Source organism: Chiloscyllium plagiosum, chromosome 19 (assembly GCF_004010195.1).
Source record: "Chiloscyllium plagiosum isolate BGI_BamShark_2017 chromosome 19, ASM401019v2, whole genome shotgun sequence".
NCBI classification, from domain to species: Eukaryota; Metazoa; Chordata; class Chondrichthyes; order Orectolobiformes; family Hemiscylliidae; genus Chiloscyllium; species Chiloscyllium plagiosum.
The window spans coordinates 11,756,166-11,777,138 of record NC_057728.1 but is presented as its reverse complement, the minus strand read 5'-3'; the positions used below and the strand labels follow the sequence as shown (position 1 = coordinate 11,777,138).

The 20,973-nt window shown below is 39.2% G+C and overlaps 1 protein-coding gene across 2 annotated transcripts in view; it reads left to right on the top strand.

Moving 5' to 3' along the window:
- The first annotated feature begins 5,503 nt into the window (after positions 1-5,503).
- LOC122559514 (sortilin-like) overlaps positions 5,504-20,973 on the top strand; it is a 115,335-nt gene continuing 99,865 nt past the window's right edge. Inside the window, exon 1 of one of the 2 annotated variants that reach the window (XM_043709088.1) lies at positions 5,504-6,064. In XM_043709088.1, the coding sequence (XP_043565023.1) occupies positions 5,792-6,064 (273 nt within the window). In that variant the 5' untranslated portion in view covers positions 5,504-5,791. The remainder of the gene's footprint in view (positions 6,065-20,973) is intronic. The other variant, XM_043709089.1, reaches the window with a different exon arrangement.

The window sequence follows — 20,973 nt, the reverse complement described above, 5'->3', positions numbered from 1 at the left end:
TGAGCATGGTTAGGAACATGGGACTGGGATATCATAGCAATTACAGAAACGTGGCTCAGGGATGGACAGGATTGGCAGCTCAATGTTTCTGGATACAAATGCTATAGGAAGATAGAAAATGAGGTAAGAAAGAGAGGGGGAGTGGCATTTTTGATAAGGGATAGCATTACAGCTGTACTGAGGGAGGATATTCCTGAATACATCCAGGGAAGTTATTTGGGTGGAACTTAGATAGAAAAAAGGGATGATTACCTAATTGGCACTGTATTATAGACCCTGTGATAGTCAGCGTAAAATTGAGAAACAAATTTGTAAGGAGATTTCAGTTATCTGCAAGAATAATAGGGTGGTTATGGTAGAGGATTTTAACTTTCCAAACATAGACTGGGACTGCCATAATGTTAAGGGTTTAGATGGAAAGGAATCTGTTAAGAGTACAAGAAACTTTTCTGAGTCAGTATGTGGATGTACCTACTAGAGAAGGTGCAAAACATGACCTACTCTTGGGAAATAAAGCAGGGCAGGTGACTGAGGTGTCAGTGAGGGAGCACTTTGGGGCCAGTGACCATAATCCTATTAGTTTGAAAATAGTGATGGAAAAGGATAGCCCAGATCTAACAGATGAAGTTCTAAATTGGTGGAAGGCTAGTTTTGATGGTATTAGGCAAGAACTTTCAAAAGCTGATTTGGGCAGATGTTTGCAGGTAAAGGGACGCTGAAAAATGGGAAGCCTTCAGAAATGAGATAATGACAGTCCTGAGACAATATATTCCTGTTAGGGTGAAAGGAAAGGCTGATAGGTGTAGGGAATGCTAGATGACTAGAGAAATTGAGGGTTTGGTTCAGAAGAAGAAGGAAGCATATGTCCGGTATAGACAGGATAGATCGAGTGAATCCTTAGAAGAGTATAAAGGCAGTAAGAGTATACTTAAGAGGGAAATCGTGAGGGCAAAAAAGGGACATGAGATAGCTTTGGCAAATGGTTTTAAGGAGAATCCAAAGGGTTTTTTACAAATACATTAAGGATAAAAGGATAACTAGGGAGCGAATAAGTTCCCTCAGAAATCAGGAAGGTGGTCTTTGTGTGGAGCCTCAGGAGATGGGGGAGATACTAAAAGAGTATTTTGCATCAGTGTTTACTGTGTAAAAGGACATGGAAGATAGAGAATGTGGGGAAATAGATGGTGACATCTTGAAAAATGTCCATATTACAGAGGAGGAAGTGCTGGATGTCTTGAAATGCATGACCTGGATGTAGGTTTGCTCGCTGAGCTGGAAGGTTCATTTCCAGATGTTTCATCACCCTACTAGGCAACATGTTCAGTGGGCATCCAGGCGAAGCACCTTGTTCTGTCCTTGTTACGGTTGGAGGGGTGGGGTCTGAGGGCAGAGGTGCGGGATGTGAACGAGACGCACATAATTCCTGCTTTCTATTTATATGTTTGGATTTCTTTGGGTTGGTGATGTCATTTCTTGTGGTGACATCATTTCCTGTGGTGATGTCATTTCCTGCTATTTTCCCCAGGGGGTGGTAGATGGATTCTAACTTGATGTGCTTGTTGATAGAGTTCCGGTTAGAATACCATGCTTCTAGGAATTCTCGTGCATGTCTCTGTTTGGCTTGTCCTAGAATGGATGTGTTGTCCCAGTCGAAGTGGTGTCCTTCCTCATCTGTATGTAAGGATACTAGTGAGAGAGGGTCCCCATGGCCTGATCAGGTGTACCCTAGAACTCTGTGGGAAGTTAGGGGCCTCTGGCTGAGATATTTGCATTATCGATAGTCATAGATGAGGTGCCAGAAGACTGGAGGTTGGCGAACGTGGTACCATTATTTAAGAGAAATGGTAAGGACAAGCCAGGGATATATAGACCAGTGAGCTTGATGTTATTGGTGGGCAAGTTGTTGGATGGAATCCTGAGGGACAGGATTTACACATATTTGGAAAGGCAAAGACTGATTAGGGGTAGTCAACATGACTTTGTGTGTGGAAAATCATCTCTCACAAACTTGATTGAGTTTTTTGAAAAAGTAACAAAGAGGATTGATGAGGGCAGAGTGGTGGACATGATCTATATGGACTTCAATAAGGCATTCGACAAGGTTCCCCATGGGAGACTGGATAGCAAGGTTACAGCTCATGGAATACAGGGAAAACTAGCCAATTGGATACAGAACTGACTCGAAGGTAGAAGACAGAGGGTGGTGGTGGATGTTTGTTTTTCATACTGGAGGCCTGTGACCAGTGGTATGCCACAAGGATTAGTGCTGGGTCCACTACTTTTCGTCATTTATGTAAATGATTTGGATATGAACATAGGAAGTATAGTTAGTATGTTTGCAGATAACATCAAAATTGGAAGTGTACTGGACAGCCAAGAGGTCACCTCAGATTACAAAGAGTGTTTGATTAGATGGGCCAATGGGCTGAGGAGTGGCAGATGAAGTTTAATTTAGATACATGTGAGGTGCAGCATTTTGGGAAAGCAAATCAGAGCAGGACTTATACATTTAATGGTAAAGTCCTAGGGAGTGCTGCTGAACAAAGAGATCTTGGAGTGCTGGTTCATAGCTCCTTGAAAGTAGAGTTGCAGGTAGATATGGTAATGAAGAAGGTGTTTGGTATGCTTTCCTTTATTGGTCAGAGCATTGAGTAAAGGAGTTGGGAGGTCATGTTGCAGCTGTACAGGATGTTGGTTCGGCCACTTTTGGAACATTGTGTGCAATTCTGGTCTCCTTTCTATCGGAAGGCTGTTGTGAAACTTGAAAGGATTCTGAAAAGATTTACAAGGATGTTGCCTTGGTTGGAGGATTTGAGCTCTAAGGAGAGGCTAAATAGGCTGGGGCTGTTTTCCCTAGAGTGTCGAAGGCTGAGGGTGACATCATAGAGCTTTATAAAATCATGAGGGGCATAGATAGAATAAATAGACAAAGTCTTTTCCCTGGGGTGGGGGAGTCCAGAACTAGAGGACATAGGTTTAGGGTGAGAGGGGAAAGATCTAAAAGGGACCTAACAGGCAACGTTTTCATGTGGGTGTATGGAATGAGGTGCCATTGAAAGTGGTGGAGGCTGGTCCAATTACAACGTTTAAAAGGCACCTGGAATGGTATATGAATAGGGAAGGTTTAGAGGGATATGGGCCACGTACTGGCAAATGGGACTAGATTATGATGGGATATCTGGTCAGCATGGACTAGTTGGACCGAAGGGTCTGTTTCCATGTTGTACATCTCTATGACTTTTTTTCTCATTATCATTCCCTTGCGTCTTGTGGCACCAAATCTTTGGTAATTTAACTCTACTGTCTCCTGCCCTATCACAGTCTTTTCCTTTTTTCGATCTTTACTCACAGTTCCACCTTTCCCTTACCTAAAACATCTTGAACCATTCCCAGTTCTAATGAGGAATCTTCAACCTGAAATGCTGGCCCAGATTTTCATTATGGAAAGAAGGAACCTGAAAAACCCCCAGCTCAGTGCAGCCACTTTGGTAAAAACTCACCTGAATGGCAGGATCTTCATTCCAGGAGGCCCATGCAGGAAGGAGTTGAATGCATTGCCCTTGATTCAGGTCATGAGGTAGCCACAGAAGCTGCTGAATACCAGGCCCTGAGATTTGGGACTTATCCTCAGTTCTTTTGTGAAATATTGGTCCCTACAGCCCTCAACCTCACACACTCTTAACTACCCTCCTCCTATTGCTCCGTCAATGCCAACCCAGATATCCTCATGGTCCTTTCTAGACCCTCCAATTCTTAAATGTTGGGCCATTAAATTTGATCCTTTCTCCTAAGATGCAGTCTGAAATGCTGAGTATTTGCAACATTTTCTGCTTTTATTTTAGATTTTGAGCACATGCAGTCCAGGTATTTTGGTTCTGTATTAAGTAATTTTGACTTTAGATGGAAGTGTAAAATAGCAATATCAATTCAGGTGCCTCTTACAGATTGCTCCTGATATTTATTTCCACTGATTTTATACCTATTTCCTGATACTTCAGAAGTATCAGGCCATGATAACATGACCTGATACTTCTGTCTATCTGCTCTTGGCTTTGTAACCTCTAGTCCTGATTATTCAGATGCTCCCCTGGTCAATGTAGAATGGAACATAGAATAGAATGTCAGCCTTTTGAGCTGTACTCAAAATTAGTACCCAAATCATAATTCCACACCAGCCATTCATTCATTAATGTCTGTGAAATTGTAGAAGTACCTGCGTAAAAACAATAAAGCTACAAAAAGACATTATTTTGAACCCACCTTCACCACCCCACCCCACTGCAGGTTACATTCGTGTACAGTGTATGTAAATCAGACTAAGTTAACTCCCACAAATGCAACAGTCAATAGATGTGAAGTTGGAAAAGCAGAGCAGGTCAGATAGCATCCGAGGAGCAGGAAAGTCGGGCCGAAACTTTGACTTTCCGACTCTGACTTTTCCAGCTTCACATCTATTGACTCTGGATTCCAGCATCTGCAGTCCTTACTGTCCCACAAATGCAATGTTTTACTTACGGCAATGACCAATGCCCCTGAATCAGAGGCTTTTTCTTTCCTGCTGACTTGAATTTGCGAGTCTTCCTTTTCAATTTTAAAACAGCCTGGGATTGTTTTTTTTAAAAGCTTACATTTATTCCTCCGATTTTGCATGAAGATTTGGATGCTGATTTGCATAGTGAGTGTCTCGAGCTGTTTTCTTTCTTTCGTTTCGTTTCCGTGACAGACATTGGGCAAAACACCATTTGTAAGTGAACAAGGGAACATATTATGGATTCTTGAAATCTGCGTTTTGGGGTGGGGAACATTCATTGGGCAGGACACCCTCTGTCAGTGCAAAGGAGGAGAAATGAGGCGGTAGAGTTAGATCTGAAGTTGGAAGTTCCCTACTTCTTTTGGGCGGGATACAACAGGGCATTAAATAATTGCATTGCTGTAGAGAGCACAGGTCAGTGGGGTGTGTTGAGGTGGTCAAGGGAGGAGGAGGAGGAGGGGGACGATCGGGATATTAACAGGGCAATAACATTAGTTGCATTGCTGTGGAGAGCACAGGTCAGTGGGGTGTGTTAAGGTGGTCGGCGGTTGTAGCAGCAGCAGGAGTGACCGGGATATAACAGGGCAATAACATTAAATAGTTGCATTGCTGTGGAGAGCACAGGTCAGTGGGGCGTGTTAAGGTGAAAATGAGGACTGCAGATGCTGGAGATCAAAACTAAGAGTGTGGCGCTGGAAAAGCACAACAGGTCGGGCAGCATTGAGGAGCAGGAGAGTCGATGTTTGGAGCAAAAGCCCTTCATTGGGGTTGGTTGGGAGGGGGCCCGTGATGTAACAGGGCAATAGCATTAAATAGTTGCATTGCTGTGGAGAGCACAGGTCAGTGGGGCGTGTTCACATGGTCAAGGGAGGAGGAGGAGGAATAAAGTCAACTCCGAAATTGGGGCTGGGACTTTGAGGAGTGAATGTTGGATATTGTTTTATATTTGTTTTGTCATCACTTGGCTGCTGTACAGGTGACAGGTGCACTACAGGGAGCCTTTATCGCATCATCTCATAGCAACAGCCCAAGCCGCTTAGCAACCGGACACACGGTGCTGGCGGACATCCAACTTTTGACAGCATCACCCAGCCCGCCCCCGATTACCTCTTTTTACTTCCTTGTTTCTCATGTTGTTTTGAGTTTTGTTTTATTTTTCTCTCTCCCTTCCTCATTCCCCTCCCCCCGCCCCCTCCCCTTTCTGTGTCGGTGAGGGTGTTGTTTCAAAACAAAAACAAAATCGTTGTCTGGAAAGAAGGAATGGCCGCGGGTCTCGCCGCTTGCCGCCTCCTCCTCGTCGTCGTCGTCGTCGCGCTGCTCTTTGGCTGCCCGGTGTCTTGCGACCACAAGAGAGACTTCTCCGAGTTACCTGCCCACCGAGTGGAGGTCTTCCAGCAGCTGGCGACCCTTAGGGGCGCCTCCCGGTACAAGCGAGAAGCCCCCCGTAGTGGCAGTGCCCAGCAAGAGGGAGGGGTGTCCCTCTGTGGGACTGGGGCCTCAGACCAGGCCAAGTTAAACAAAAACACCCACAAGGTGAGTCCTCTTTATTAACTGATGACTTTTCTAGGATTGACGTTTCCACACTTCAACTCTTGTCACTTCCAACAGATCTCTTGGCCAGCGTTTTTTTAAATTTCTTATTGTTTTCTGACAAACGTGGCCATCAAGTAATAACTGTGGGGTCACAAACCAGCCCAAGTTGAACAAAAACACCCACAAGGTGACTCCGGTTTACTAATAGTTCCGCAGAACATTTTAGCACTGACCTTTCCCACCTTCTCTCCAATCATTTTCAACAAATCTCCGGTCAGTGTTTTGATTTTGTTTTAGTTTTAACAAATGTGGCCACCAAGTAATTACTCTGGGGCCACAGACCACAATAAATTAAACAAAAACACCCATAACATGAGTCCTGTTTATTGTCTGTTCACCAGAAGACTTTTTTAGATTTGCTTTTTCCCACCTTAATTCTCTTGTCACTCCCAACAAATCACCCGTCAGTGTTTTGATTTTTTTCAAGTTTTGACAAATGTGGCCATCAATAATTACTCTGGGACCCTTGACCAGGCCAGATTAATAAAAAAAAACCGCTAAATGTGTCTTGCTTATTAATCATTCAAAATTAATCAGCAGAAGTATTTTAGGATTGATTTTTTTTCCCACCCCTTTTTCCTCCTCATGTGGGACAACTCTCATCACTTTCAAAAATCTCTCCTGTCAGTGTTTTGACAAATGGCCACCGATAATACTTTACACACAAAGTTCATAACTAGAACATGCCGTCCTTACTTGGGGTGGAACACTCTCGGATTTCAAATTTCACTCGCTTTGGAGTGAGTCTTGTTCAATTTTGGCTTGCCAGCACAGCCTGTTGTGTTGCGTCTCAGCTCTAAGTGAAATTGATCATAGTTGTCCTCTCAACAGACGTGTGTTGTGTATCAACCTTACGCCTGAATCTCATTCCTAACAGCTACCTTTACTAGGGCTCAGTCACAACTAATTTTAGTTTAAAGGAACTTGTGTAATAAACATTGGTATCCAGCCCACATACAATTGCTGTGCAGTAGGTAATTATTAAATGGTGTGGCTCTGAGAATAAAGAGTGAGCTTTTTAAAGTTATTGATAATTGAGGATGACCCTCAGACACAATACCAGATTATGTGCATGATTTAAAAAAAAGTTAAATCCTGTAGTTATTAAAATAAGCAGTTATTTTGAAATGTTAGATAGCTTTATTTTAAGACAACGATATGGAATCAAGGCAGAGTTGTGATAAAGATCAGCCATGATTGTCATTGAATTGCGAAACAGGAGATGAATAATCTATTTTGGCTGAACGACTATTTGCTTTTAATGAAGGGAATGTTTTACTCTTTGTAATGCATGTAATTCAGGATACCTTTAATTTACTCTGATCTGTATTACAATTTGGTACATTGTTTGCTTGAGTTTATTTTTCTAACCCTGATTTAAAGATGTTAAAAAAAATGATGGTACTATGAATAAATATTAACTTGAGGTATGGTTGGTAATATTATCCTGATTGTTTTGAACACTAAACTGTGAGAGAGTGCACTGTAATAAGTATGTTGCATAGCATCTTGGTATAAACAGTGTAAAAGTTCCGTATGTTAGAAGCACTTGATAAAATGGTCAGGCTTTTGACTTCATCATTTCTTGTATGTACAAGCAAAATAAGCTGTTTAAGTATTCAATGCTGTTAGGAGTGGGGAGGGGTGTTCGTTTAGACTGTCAGTTTAATCCTAATGATTGGTGTCTGGTCTATCATGACAATGTTGGTTCAGATTTTAGCTAGAACAGAGTTCTTTTTGCTTGTCAAACAGTTCTGGGAATTACCAACAGGCGATTGGATGATGAAAGGCTTTTGAAGGTGGAGGCATCAGGTTTTAAAAATAAAATAAGGGTAGGTAAGTTAAAGGCTTAGATTTATATTGTTACTTTCACAATATTGAAGCATTCCAAAAAAGCACTTGGCATCCAAGTACTATTGAAATCTATTTAGTGTTGGACTATAGGAAATGCATCATGAAGCTAAATCATCAGATAATCTAGAATCATAGAATCCATACAATGTGGAAAGAAGCCATTCAGCCGATTGAGTCTGCACAAATTCTCTGAACAGTATCCCAACCAAATCCCAGCCCCTACCCTATACTAGTAACCCCTGTTTTCCCATGGATAATCCAGCTAACCTGCACATCTTTGGACTGTGGGAGGAAACCAGAGCACCCAGAGGAAACCCAGAAAGACAGGGAGAATGTGTAAACTCCACACAGTCACCCAAGGCTGAAATCAAACCTGGATCCCTGGCAATGAGGCAACAGAGCTAGCCACTGAGTCATTGTACCAGGTTATTACTTCAGTCATGTTTTGAATATTGGCCTGTACAATGATAAAACTTCCTGCTCTACAAATAGTGTGATGGGACGTTTTATGTGCACATGGAGTCTCATTTTATGTTCCATCTGAAAGGTTGTGTCTATCTCAGTGTAAAATCACCTTAATCCTGCACTAAACTGTCAGCGTCGATTATGTGCTCAGGTTGATGGCAGCAGACTTGCATCTACAACCTTTTGGTGATGGTGAGATTGTGACCATGATGCCAAGGCAGACAATATTAGGTTGTTTATAGTGTACATTAAGGTTCTGATTCATGTGTCTGCCCTTCATGAATTTGCTTATCCCCCTATATTTACTTGACTGTGAATCTAATTTTCACTTCGCTATGGTTTAAGAACAGAAAAGTATAAGGGGAAAAAAAAAACAGTTTCTGGAGTCAAAGTGCAAACTGCACCTGAGGATGAACAGTTTGCTATTTCCACCATTTGCAAAAGTCAACAATATTGTGACATTTTCTTGCACAGCCTCGCTTGCAAATAATGGCTCTACACATACTATTGTGTTAGCAAATATATATTGGGCTACATATAAACAAGTTTAAGGACTTTGGGGTATGGCATTTATATTTTTGATATTTTGAATATACTCCTGCAGTATGACATTTCTGCTATAAATTTTCAAGGTTTTAAATATGGGCTGCCAAGCATGTTTGAGACAGCAACAAATTATGAACTCGCATTATAAACCATAAGAGAATGCTAAACCTTCCTGACAACCTCCCATTATTTCTTTCTTTATATCTGTTTACTATTTGGGGCTTGTAAGCTGTGCTCCCAAACAGCTTCTTGCCTTTTATTATTTTTGAGCCCAATCCAAATAGCTACCACATCCTGGTTTTCCGAACTTAGATTGTTCACCTCGATTGTGCTAATACCATCAGTAATTCACACAGCCACTCTTCTGCTTTTCCTACCACCTTCTGTCCTTTCTAAATGTCATGTACCAATTAATATTCAAGTTAATAATTATGTCATCTTGCAACTTCCTTAACATGTGACTTTTTCATTGGAAAACTGGTTGATGTAATCATAGACTATTTGGATACAGTTACCTGTTTATGGTATCTTTTATGTGTTTAATGACAGCAAGCAATGATTAAAAGATGCTGCACTCAATCATTTGATTTTAACTAAAACTATATTGTAGCATGTAATATTGGATACAATTTCAATCAATGTTATGGTGAATTCTATTTCGCAGTGTAAATGGCCGCAGCATGTAAGAATGGCAAGTCTCCAGAATAAAGATCACAACCCTTTTCATATTTAACAATCCTGGAGATATTTCCAGTTACTATTAAAAAGCCCCTCTGGAATGCAATTAAGAGATTTGGATACTGTCATGAGTTACAAGCAAGTTTCATCTGATTTTCTGAAGTCAGCTGGAACTCAGATTGTGATGCCTCTTATTAAGACGCATACATATTCAAACCAGCTGATATTTATAACATGCAATTATTTTTATTACATTTTACAATATTGGTATAGAATATTTATCTGTGATTCACCAGTATGGTAAAGCACAGTTTCAGTGCAGCACCACCCTTTGAATGATTGCACATTGGTGCTTCTGATGTAGTTCAGGTATTCAAACCAGATTTGTTTACCATCTTGCTCACTTAGCCATGATTTTTTTTCTTTTCTTGAAGGGATTGCCTCTGCTGGGTGACAGTTTAATTAGCACCAGTTTTCTTAAAGTATAGTTATTATTTAGAATTACACAGAAAGTTTAGCAGATGATTAGTCTATTCGGTCCAACTTGCCTATGTTAGTTTTTATGCTTCACAAGTGCCATCCCCCTCTGCTCTTCATCTCAGTCTAAACTTCTATTCTTTTTTAATGTGTTATGCATCTTCTGTTAAAGGCATCTATGCTATTCACCTTGAATGTTTCTTGTGATAGTATTCTAACTGCTCTCTGGGTGAGTGGGTTTTTTTTAATGAATTTCTTTTGTATTAATTAGTAATTTATCTGATATTGTTGTGTAGTTCTTGTCTGTGTCAGTGACTAGGATAAGGACATCAGTGATGCCCAATGCTCTTCATACTTGAAATACACATAAGTGCATTTCTGGACATTAATCAGTAGCATGAATGTCGCATGGTTTTCTTTTCTCCAACCAGCCATCCTACCACTGAGATCAATTTGCTCAACATTGATCAAGGATTGAACTAGATTTGCTCTTGGAAGATGAGAGCTTTGGTTTAGTGATGGCATTTTTGCTTCGCATTGACAATGTCTGCGTTCAGAGACCTGACCTTTTTAATTAAGATTGACACTTGAGCACAGTATCAAGGGAGCTTTGCACCGAGGTGTTATCTTTTTGAATAAGATGCTAAACAGAGAGTGCATCTGCCCTCTCAGTTGGATGTAAAAGATCCTTTGACACTACCTGAGGGAGAGCCAGGCATTCTCCCACATATCCAATTGAATATTTATCCCTCAACCAACACCACCAAAGAAACAGATTATCTGGTCATTTATTTTCATGCTGTCTATGGAAGCTTGTGTGTTGTGTTTACCATATTACAACATTGGTAGTACTTAAGAAATACATACCTTGAAGAATTTCAAAGCCAATGTATGTTAGGCTTGTGATCGATGTATAAATTGAATGATGTGGAGGTGCTGGTTGTGAACAAGAGTGGACAAAGTTAAAAATCACACAATACCAGGTTATAGTCCAACATGTTTATTTGGAAGTACAAGCTTTCAGAGTGCTGCTCCTTCATCAGGTGGCTGTGATTTTTAACTATATAAATTCAAGTAATGGCATGATCTTGAAAAGTATGAATGAGCAAATGGCCTTGTTGCCCACATACACAAATCCTTAAATATGGCAAATTGCTTAAACAGTTAAAAGGTCCCTTGCATTACTTAGATTATAATTAGTGGCATAGGATATGAAAGCAAATAAATTATACTAGAACTTCATAAATCATTGAGTTTGCCTCTGCTGGAATGTTATTGTCAGTTCTAGGTGTTGTGTGCCAGGAATGATAGAATGACCTTAGAAAGACTACAGAGGAGGTTTGTCAGAATGTGACTAAATATGAGGATCCTCAGTCCTGAGGAATCAATGGAAAAGTTAAGACTCTTCTTCTTTGCACAAAAAAGGTTAAGGAGTGATTGATAGAATGCATGAGACAGAAAAGAATAAAACGTCATGGTTATAGATCTTCACAAAAATTCCAAAGGCAAGATAAGATTTTATTTTTCTCATCCAGGTGTACCTGAAAAGATATTGGAAGTTCATTCCATAAGTAGTTTAACTGTAAATTACGCACATAGGATGTGGAAGTACTGGATAATGGACAAAAAGCAAGATAGTAGGATTATTTGACTGCTCTTGCTGCAATTGCACTGAAAATGGACCATCAGTATTGTACTTCTGTACTTTTAAACCGAGGATCTTCATGGACTAAAAGTTGTTTTAAGAAGGACAAATAATGACCTCAAACAGCTGTTGTGATCATCTGACCAGGTTGAGTGAAATCCATCAGTAAATAAAGATCAGCACTCAGACTTGCATCTCCTTGTTGATTCGCACCTTTTCTGGAAGTCACATTTTGTTTTTCCAATCTGAATACTGTACAGTCTTCTTTTCATCTCAATGAATAGACTCAGGAATTTGCAGATAGACCTTCATTAATACCTGTTCCTGAGCAAGAGAGTAGAGACCAGGAAAAGTGGATTTATCAGCAAGAACTGGAAGATACTTTGTGTGTGTATGTTTGTGTGTGTGTATGTATGTGTGTGTGTGTGTGTGTGAGAGACACACACACACACATTTCTATTCTTTTTGGAAGGATAGTCAATATTAACATTCTCCTTCCTCTTACTTAAGGAGACTTTAGAAAAGCCTCCCTTCATTCTTCGTCTAGTTAAGTTTTTTTTAAAAAATTGAAATGTGAAATTTATGTGTTTAATGTGAAAGTTATGTGTTTAAAAAGGGAAATAAAAATATTTGTTGCAAATAATGTGAAAAAGAGAGGAGCTGATCACCCTCCTTACCTGATTATAACATCGTTAAGAATCCGCACATATACACCAGCCTTCTGCACTGTAACCTGTATGAGTCACATATGAAACAGATGGAGGTGATGTAGCTTTAAGTCTATGATGGCTCCCTGCAGATCAATATGCTCAGTCCTATTTCTCTGCTCTATACCTGTAGCCTTGCAAGTTTATTTTCTTCAATTACCCATCCAATTTCCTGTTTGAATGTTATTATTTCTGCTGAGATAAATCTTAATGGGCAGTTAGTCCAGGCCGTTGTATCCAACTGAATAAAACATGCTGTTTCTTGGCATTCCCCTTGCACTTTTGGTCGAATGTAAAATTTCTGCCCTAGTCTTTGTGCTTCAGTTTATGGGAAAAGTTTTTCCTGTTTACCTTGTTCAAACCTGTCCAAATTCTACGCCTCTATCCCTTCAATTTGCTTTTCTCCAGGAGAACAAAGCTAAACTCTCCAATGCAACGTTTTAGCTAAAATCCTCCACTCATGAGGAATTTCCTCCAAGCTTTACATTCTCTCAAGGGTTGTCACATCTTTCCTGAAACATGATAGCAGAAATAGAAGCAATATTCTAGTTGAAACCTAACCAGATGTTTTACAAAGGTTTGACGTAACTTCCTTGCTTTTGTACTCAATGCCTCATTTATGAAACCTAAGATTTGCAACTTTGCAACCCACTTTCTCAATGTCTCCTGCCAAGTTCAAAGATCAAAGCAAATGCAGCCCCTGGTGTTTGCATACTCTCCAGAACTGTGCTGTTCTTCTTCTTTTGACAACATGCATTACCTTACAAATTCAAACTTTTTTAAAATCAGCTACTTGCAGGAGAAAATGAGCCAAGAATAGGATGGAAAAGGTTTCACCTGTTATTTTATCGCTGTTCTGCAACCCTTGTGAAAAATAGATGATTTTACTAAAAATAATACTCTGCTATGAAACAATTTAGATTACCCTTTGCATGCAGGCATAACGTGAAAACAGGTCCCTGCATGTTTGTTATATGGACGCCAAAATGGTCTGTGACAACTCCATTATACTTGTTGAACAGATGATATTTTTGTCTGAAATATGGTTGAAAGCTCTTTGTAATGTTAAACTCTTTCACCAGGAAGAATGCTGAGGTACAGGATTAACTATTTTAATTATAGAGTACAGGCCACATTACAAAGACATCCTCAACATTTCAACCAAAGGTAACTGACGGCTCCAATGCCTGAGTACTGATATGTTGTTCTCTAATTACAGCACCTGCCCACTTCACCCCCCCTTCAAGATTAGCATGTTTGTAATAGTGGAGCCAGTTCTGATGCAGTTGGTATGGGGATAGTCAATGTGGTACTGAGTCCTTTAGTTGCAGATAAGGGTGATTTCCCCAGTCTGTGCTCACTCATCTGACTTGGCAACAACAAGAACAAAGACTTCTATTTATATGCTGCCTTTTACATACCAGTAGTAAAGCATCTTGAGGAGCATGATTTAACTAATTTTGGTACCAAGTCATGTAAAACATTTGGGTAGATAGCCAAAAGTTTGATCAAGAGCAAGGTAGTGAGGCAGAGAAGTTTAATAAGGATATTCCAGACTTAGCACCTAGGTAGCTAAAGGAAAGGTTGGCAAAGGTGCAGGAGCAATAGGCCAGAATTAGAAGAATGGAGAGATCTTCAATATTTTCATAGTAGCAGAGTTGGGAGGGGCGAGACAATGGAGATAAACCTGAGGTGTTGTCTGACTGGGGGCCAACATCAGTGAGTTCATGGAGATTGGTGAATAGGATTTTCTGTGAGTTAGGAGATGGCCAACAACATTTTGGATGACTTCAAGTACATGGAAGGTGGAAGATGGTAGGTTGATCAGAAGACGACAATAAACAGACCTAGAGATAACTAACAAAGGCATCATGAGGGTTTCAGCAACAGTTGGGGATTGTACAGTAGCATCTGATGGTGCTGAGCTAAGCATTCACCGTGGAGGCTTGTGTATCAAGAATGGTTGAGGAAGTAGTGGATGCTAGCCACATGTAGAGCTATAACTTAGTAAAGTTGGGATGTCATGTTGTGGCTATGCTAAGGCCACTTTTGGAATATTGCATACAATTCTGATCAAGCTTTTATAGGAAGGCTATTGTTAAACCTGAGAGGGTGCAGAAAAGATGTACAAGGATGTTGTTGGGACTAGAGGGTTTGAGATAGAGTGAGAGGATGAATAGGCTGGGGCTTTTTTTCCCCTGGAGTGTCAGAGGCTGAGGGGTGACCTTAGAGGTTTATCAAATCATGTCATGCATGGATAGGATAAATAACCATGGAATTTTTTTCCCTAGGGTGGGGAAGTCCACAGTTAGAGGGAAAAGGATTAAGGTGAGAGGGGAAAGATTTAAAATGGACCTGTGAGATACTTTTTCATGCAGAGAGTGGTGCATATATTGAATGAGCTGCCAGACGAAGTGGTGGAGGTTGGTACAATTACAACATTTAAAAAGCATCTGGATGGTATATGAATAGGAAGGGTTTAGAGGGATACGGAGCAAATGCTGACAAGTGGGACGAGGTCAAATTGGGATATTTGATCGGCATGGATGAGTTGGACCAAAGGATCTGTTTCTGTGCTGAATGACTCTATAAAGTGCCTTCAAGAGAGGAGAAAATAATAAATTTGATTTTAAAAAAGCTTTATGTGCAAGATCTGGAGCCAATTGTCCATAGCCTAATTTCTGTCAGTATATCCAAGACAGGAAAAATGAAACTTAATTAAAATTTAAATAACTTGACTGTTGTATAAAATAAGTGGAGAATTTTAGGCTTTAGAAATTTTAAAAATAAATAAGCAGTCAAATCTGTTGTGTGTCATGAACAGTATGTCAGTCTAACTTTAGCAGGTATGATCATTAATATCGTTAGTGTATCATTAGTGTAGCATGTGAACTGACGGTATAAAGATTTCCTACTCCATCTTGCCTTGAAGCATGACACTATCTATAGGAAGTATATTCCTCTTAGTCTCATACTAACCCAGACATACTGTGCCAGAGGAATGTAATGTTTATAATACTTAGTTGTAAAAAATGCTGCTGAATTCTTCAATATCATTGTATCTGTGGTCACTTTATATGTTACAGAAGATAACATAAGCATTGCCACATCAGTAAAAATATTCTGCTGAAGGGAAAATCACACCAAAGTGCAAGCTGAACCTGCATGTTGTAGGTTAGAGGAATTCTTTGCTATGGTTCAGTCAATCTAGTTCAGCCCTGGTCTGCACAATCCCCTCAGTCCTTCAACTTTAGGCATATATTTTTAAGCCTACTTTATTCATTGCTACAATAAATGTTGGCTGCATTTAGTGGACTAACACTATACACAATGGCACAGCAGAAATATTGTCCCAAAAAAAAATGTTGCTTTTCTGTATAATGATGTCATCCGTTCTATTTAGTAACTATACTAATGTGTTGAAGATTAAATCTTTATTCTCATGGTATTTGCATCAAGACACAAATTTGAATGGAATGTTTTTCTTTATAAACCATCTCTATTGCCTTTCAGTTCTGTCTCCTTATAGAGAAAATGGCTACCATACATCAATGCACTGGGTTCATTCTTGTGGTCAGGATCTCTGGTCATCCTCCTAGTACCATGCTGTAGTATGACCCAAACTCTCAGTCCTCTTTGCTGTGGTTTGGATATAGCATCACAGCAAGTTGCTGAAAATGAGTTTTGACCTTTTATTTAGCCCAGTGCCCAGTCACTTTTGCTTCAAGCTTAATTTGCAAATAAATAAGTAAAGTGATCAAATACAGCTTTTCGCCCACTGGTGTAAAGCAGCATAGCAAAAGAGTGTCAACTGATTATTGCTTGTGAATGCAATATCATACATACTGAATAGTCTCTAATTGCATATCAAGAAGCAACACGTGTTTTATACATTCTGATAATAAAAGAAAATTTTAATCTTGTGATTAGAATTTAGTTTAAGCTATGGCAAGCTAACAAAGCCTTTCATATTTTTCTGTAATAACACCCTTCAGCTTCTCAACGTTAGATTTTATCCGTTGGAAATTTCAACAGCAAGAATCAAAATCACAAATGACTAAATTATTTTAATTTGAAGTGAAACTAGCTTGAGTGTCTGAATTTTTAGGTGTGGTTTCTGGTAAGTCATTGTACAGAGTATGGAATGAGCTGCCAGAGGAAGTGGTGGAGGCTAGTACAATTGCAACATTTAAGAGGCATTTGGATGGGTATATGAATAGGAAGGGTTTGGAGGGATATGGGCCAGGTGCTGGCAGGTGGAACTAGATTGGGTTGGGATATCTGGTCAGCATGGACGGGTTGGACTGAAGGGTCTGTTTCCATGCTGTACATCTCTATGACTCTATAATCCTGTTCCTCCCTTTCCATATCTCCAGAATGCCCTGTTCTTTAGTATTTTATCAGTGGCTTCTGGGGCCATTCAGTGTCCCTTTGTTTCCTTGATTTGTTTTATTTATTTGTACAACATGGCTTCAAAGACACTTGCTTATACTTTATTCATATAATCCACGTATTTTTGAGGCTTTTACCTTTTACACAGTCATTAAATCTTAGAAATTGAAATGTAGGTTGATCTGTGGCACATTAAAAAAAAATTACTTTTGACTCAAATCGATATGCCTCTAGACATCGGTGGATTTGAATCTGCTTGTAGACTAATTACAGTGAGATTAGTGTTAAGAACGTATTTGATTTATTATTTTCATTGCTTTAGATGTTTGAGATGATCCTAAGATCCCACTAAGAGTTAAAACTATAGAGGACCCTCAACTAATATCAGTAGATTTTAACATAATAGGCAATTGAACCAGTGTTTGGAATGATACTTGTATTATAATGTGGAGAGGTCAAGTGCTAAACATATGTGCCTCCTACAAAGGAAGGAAGGAAATCTAGTGTCATTTTTAAAAAAAAACAAGATGTGGATATTTTAGAGCATGAGCCTTTGAAGGTCTATAACTATTGTTAAATTATATCTGAAGGGAGCAAGCATCTTAAAATCTATGCAAAAGTCAATTCACTAGCAATTAAACAGAATTTTCCCATTGTGAACTTTCATTATATACGGAATACTATGCCCAGTTTTGATAACCAATTGTGGAGTTCAATGCACTTTGAAAAAGGAGCAACCAAGAGCCACAAGATCAATGCCTTGTTTAAAAACACCTTAATTACACACGTTGGCTAACTAGTCCCAAAGATGTTATCTGTAAAATTTAGGAAAGATTTGATCATGTTTCATAAAGTAATGAACGGTTAGGTTATGTACCTTGTAGATTAATTATGGGCTAGGGAGGACCAGTGTAGTGTTTTTTCTTTAAGGGCAGAAATTAGGTTAAATGTTGGGTGGTTTCTAGTTTAGTAAACTGGTGGAACAGGTTGCTGTTTCACTCTGGTGACTGACTCATCACATTCCTTCAAATAAGAATTGGACCTAATTTCAGGGGATCTTGTGTGAGCTCTTCTGAAAATTAAAACAGCCCCCTCCCATTTTAGTATAATCGCCTAAAGGGGTCAGAAGATAACTTTTCATTTTGTTTTACCCGAATTGACATTTTTATGTTAAAACAAAAGTTACCTCCTTTCCTCTCCTTGGAGATTCCATGGCTCCTGCGCAAGGACTGTATTTCTTGTGATGCATAAGGTGCCACAACTGTGAGGGCTGTGTTGAATATATCTGAACGTTGTTACACTGCTTGAATTTTCATGTAACATTAAAGTTGGTATCAACAAGGATTTTAAAGGTATTTAAAATTTTGATAGAGTAGAAAGAATGTTTTTGAATGGCAGAGGATAGATAACCCGAGGACTCAGATTTAAGATTTACCAATGGACCAGTGAGGAAATTAGAGAATATTTTAATGTAGTAGCTTGTTGTGATCTGAAAGATTGTCAAAGAGATTAAATTATATCTTTCAAAGGAGAAGTGGTTAAGTGCAAAAGGAAGAAAAACATTTGAAGCCACATGGAGAAGAGTTGGATCTATTCAGCTGGCACATTCAAATAGCTGCCATAAAGAAAAGCGACATAATGGCCTCCTTTAGGAATTAAGATTCTCTGAAAATATGGTGAATATGTGACAGGAAAGGAGAAAAAAATTAAGTTTGAAACTTTCATTGTTTGCATTGTATACAAAACTTGAAAAATATTACTAGCCAAGGTTGAAGAGCACATGTGCTTTTATGGTGATGTAAGATTATTGAGCTGGGAAAAACAATTGGAATAAGCATTTAGAGGTAATTTGGTTTCCACTTTTGAATTCTGTACTCTTCTTGCCTTATTTTAAAGACAGTCCCTACACACTTGAACTGATGTTTTAATCATTAAGTTGTCAGGCAATCATTTAAATTGGGTATCTGGTACTAACCATTTCCCAATTATTATCAATTACAAAAATTGTACATGTACAACAATTTAACATGTTGTTTACAGTATGTTATGTGTCCTGATGCTTCTGGGCAGAAGCAGGTGTTTAATTAGCAGTTTGTATCTTCAATAACATTGCAATTATCTTGTAGATACTTAATTCTATTGAAATGGTGTTGTCTTCGACTTTGTGAACCATTGTAATCACAATATTGCATGTCATATTTTGCGTTCATTTTTTATCAAAAACATGCAAGGCAGACATTAGAACAACCATCATTTCACAAGTCGAGAGTTTGGTACTGGAAAAGCACAGCAGGTCAAGCAGCATCTGATGAGCAGGAATGTTTTGGGCATAAACCCATCATCAGGCAACAATGCCCGAAACGTTGACTCTCCTGCTCCTCAGCTGCTGCCTAACCTGCTGTTCTTTTCCAGCACCACACTCTCAACACTGATCTTCAGCATCTGCAGTCCTCACTTTCTCCAATCATTTTACAAGGCCTCATTTCACAATCTCGAGACATTCCAAAGTGCTTTACTTTTCAAATTGCTGTCATTTTCAATAAATGAATTGCAAGCATGGCCACAAGATGTAATGCGACAGTGGCGTTGATTGTGGGATAAGTGTTGGATAGGATATCGGGGAGAATTCATTGTTCTTAGTAACATTAGCACTGAATCCTTCACATCTACCTGAGAGGTTGTGATGAGGTTGCTGTTTAACATCTCACTCTCACTTTGGAGAGTGCACAGTTCCCTCAGGACTGTACTGGAGTCTCAGCCTGGAGTTTGTGCTTGGGTTTCTGGAAGGAATCTTGTCTCTGCAACATTTCAACTCTGATGTAAGAAAGTTACCACAGCTGGCAAAACTGTATGATGAAGAATAGGACTTTTATTTGGCTGAGATCAAAGTCACATGGTTCGTCCAAAAAAGCAGGAGGAGTGGCAATTAAATATTTCCCACATTCTTATTTGAGGAAGCTGCAGTTTTCAATGCATAGAGCACAGAGATAGCTACAGGTTTCAAAATCCATCTGTGTGCAAAGCTTCTGAAAATATGAGCAAGACTGATTGGACCTAAATATTTTGGTTTTTAAAACTGTGTCCTCCAATGAAAAATTAATAAAATAGAACACAGAGAAACAATTCTTTGAAGTCAACTTGTGTGTGATATTTCAACAACATCAAACACGAACTCTTAAAATTCTGAGAACAAGCATTTGTATATGTATGTTAACTGGCAGCTCACACTTGCATAGATATACTGCAAATAAAGTAAAAATGGATCAGTTGAAGAAAGGTTAAGCGAAATCAGACTTTTATTTCTATGCACTCTAAATAATCCCTTTTTTGATATGAACAATGGTTGTTTGTGTTCTTAATGGTAACACTTTCTGGAAGGATTGTGTAATTGTCCAAGTTTGAAAAGGGGTTCTAAATAACATTTTTTGATGTAAAAACCATATCATAAACTTGTGCCTAAATTGGCAAAAAAAATTGCAGATATATCTGAGAAAAGAGGAAATGTGCAAATAAAAAATAAACTAAACCTCTGTTGTAAAAAAGACAAACTGAAAGTCCTTGTCAATCACAGTTCTGGGTCCTACTTCCCTGTAAAACATGCAGTCATTTGATTTAATTTCATTCATTTGTGAGTCATAGTCATAAAGCATGGAAACAAACCCTTCGGTGCAACAAGTCCATGCTGAAAATGAACCCAAACTAAACTAGTCCCACCTGCCTGCTCCTGGCCCAAATTCCTCCACACCTTTCCTCTTCTTGTACTTCTCCAAATGTCTTTTAAATGTTGTATTGGTGCCCATGTCCATCACTTCCTCAGGAATTTCATTCTACATGTGAATCACTCTGTGTATAAAAAAAATTGCCCCTCTCTCTCTCCTCTCATCTTTTGGGCATTGTTGGTAAAACCTGAATTTATTGACCTTAAACTGATTGTTTTACTCGCTCATTTCAGAAGGAGGTTAAGAGTCAACCACATTATGTGACTCCAGTTCTGCAGCATAGCCAGACCAGTAAGAAAGGCAAATTTCCTTCCCTTAACTGGACCAAATGGGTTTTACAACACCAATGGTGGTCCCTTGTGCACA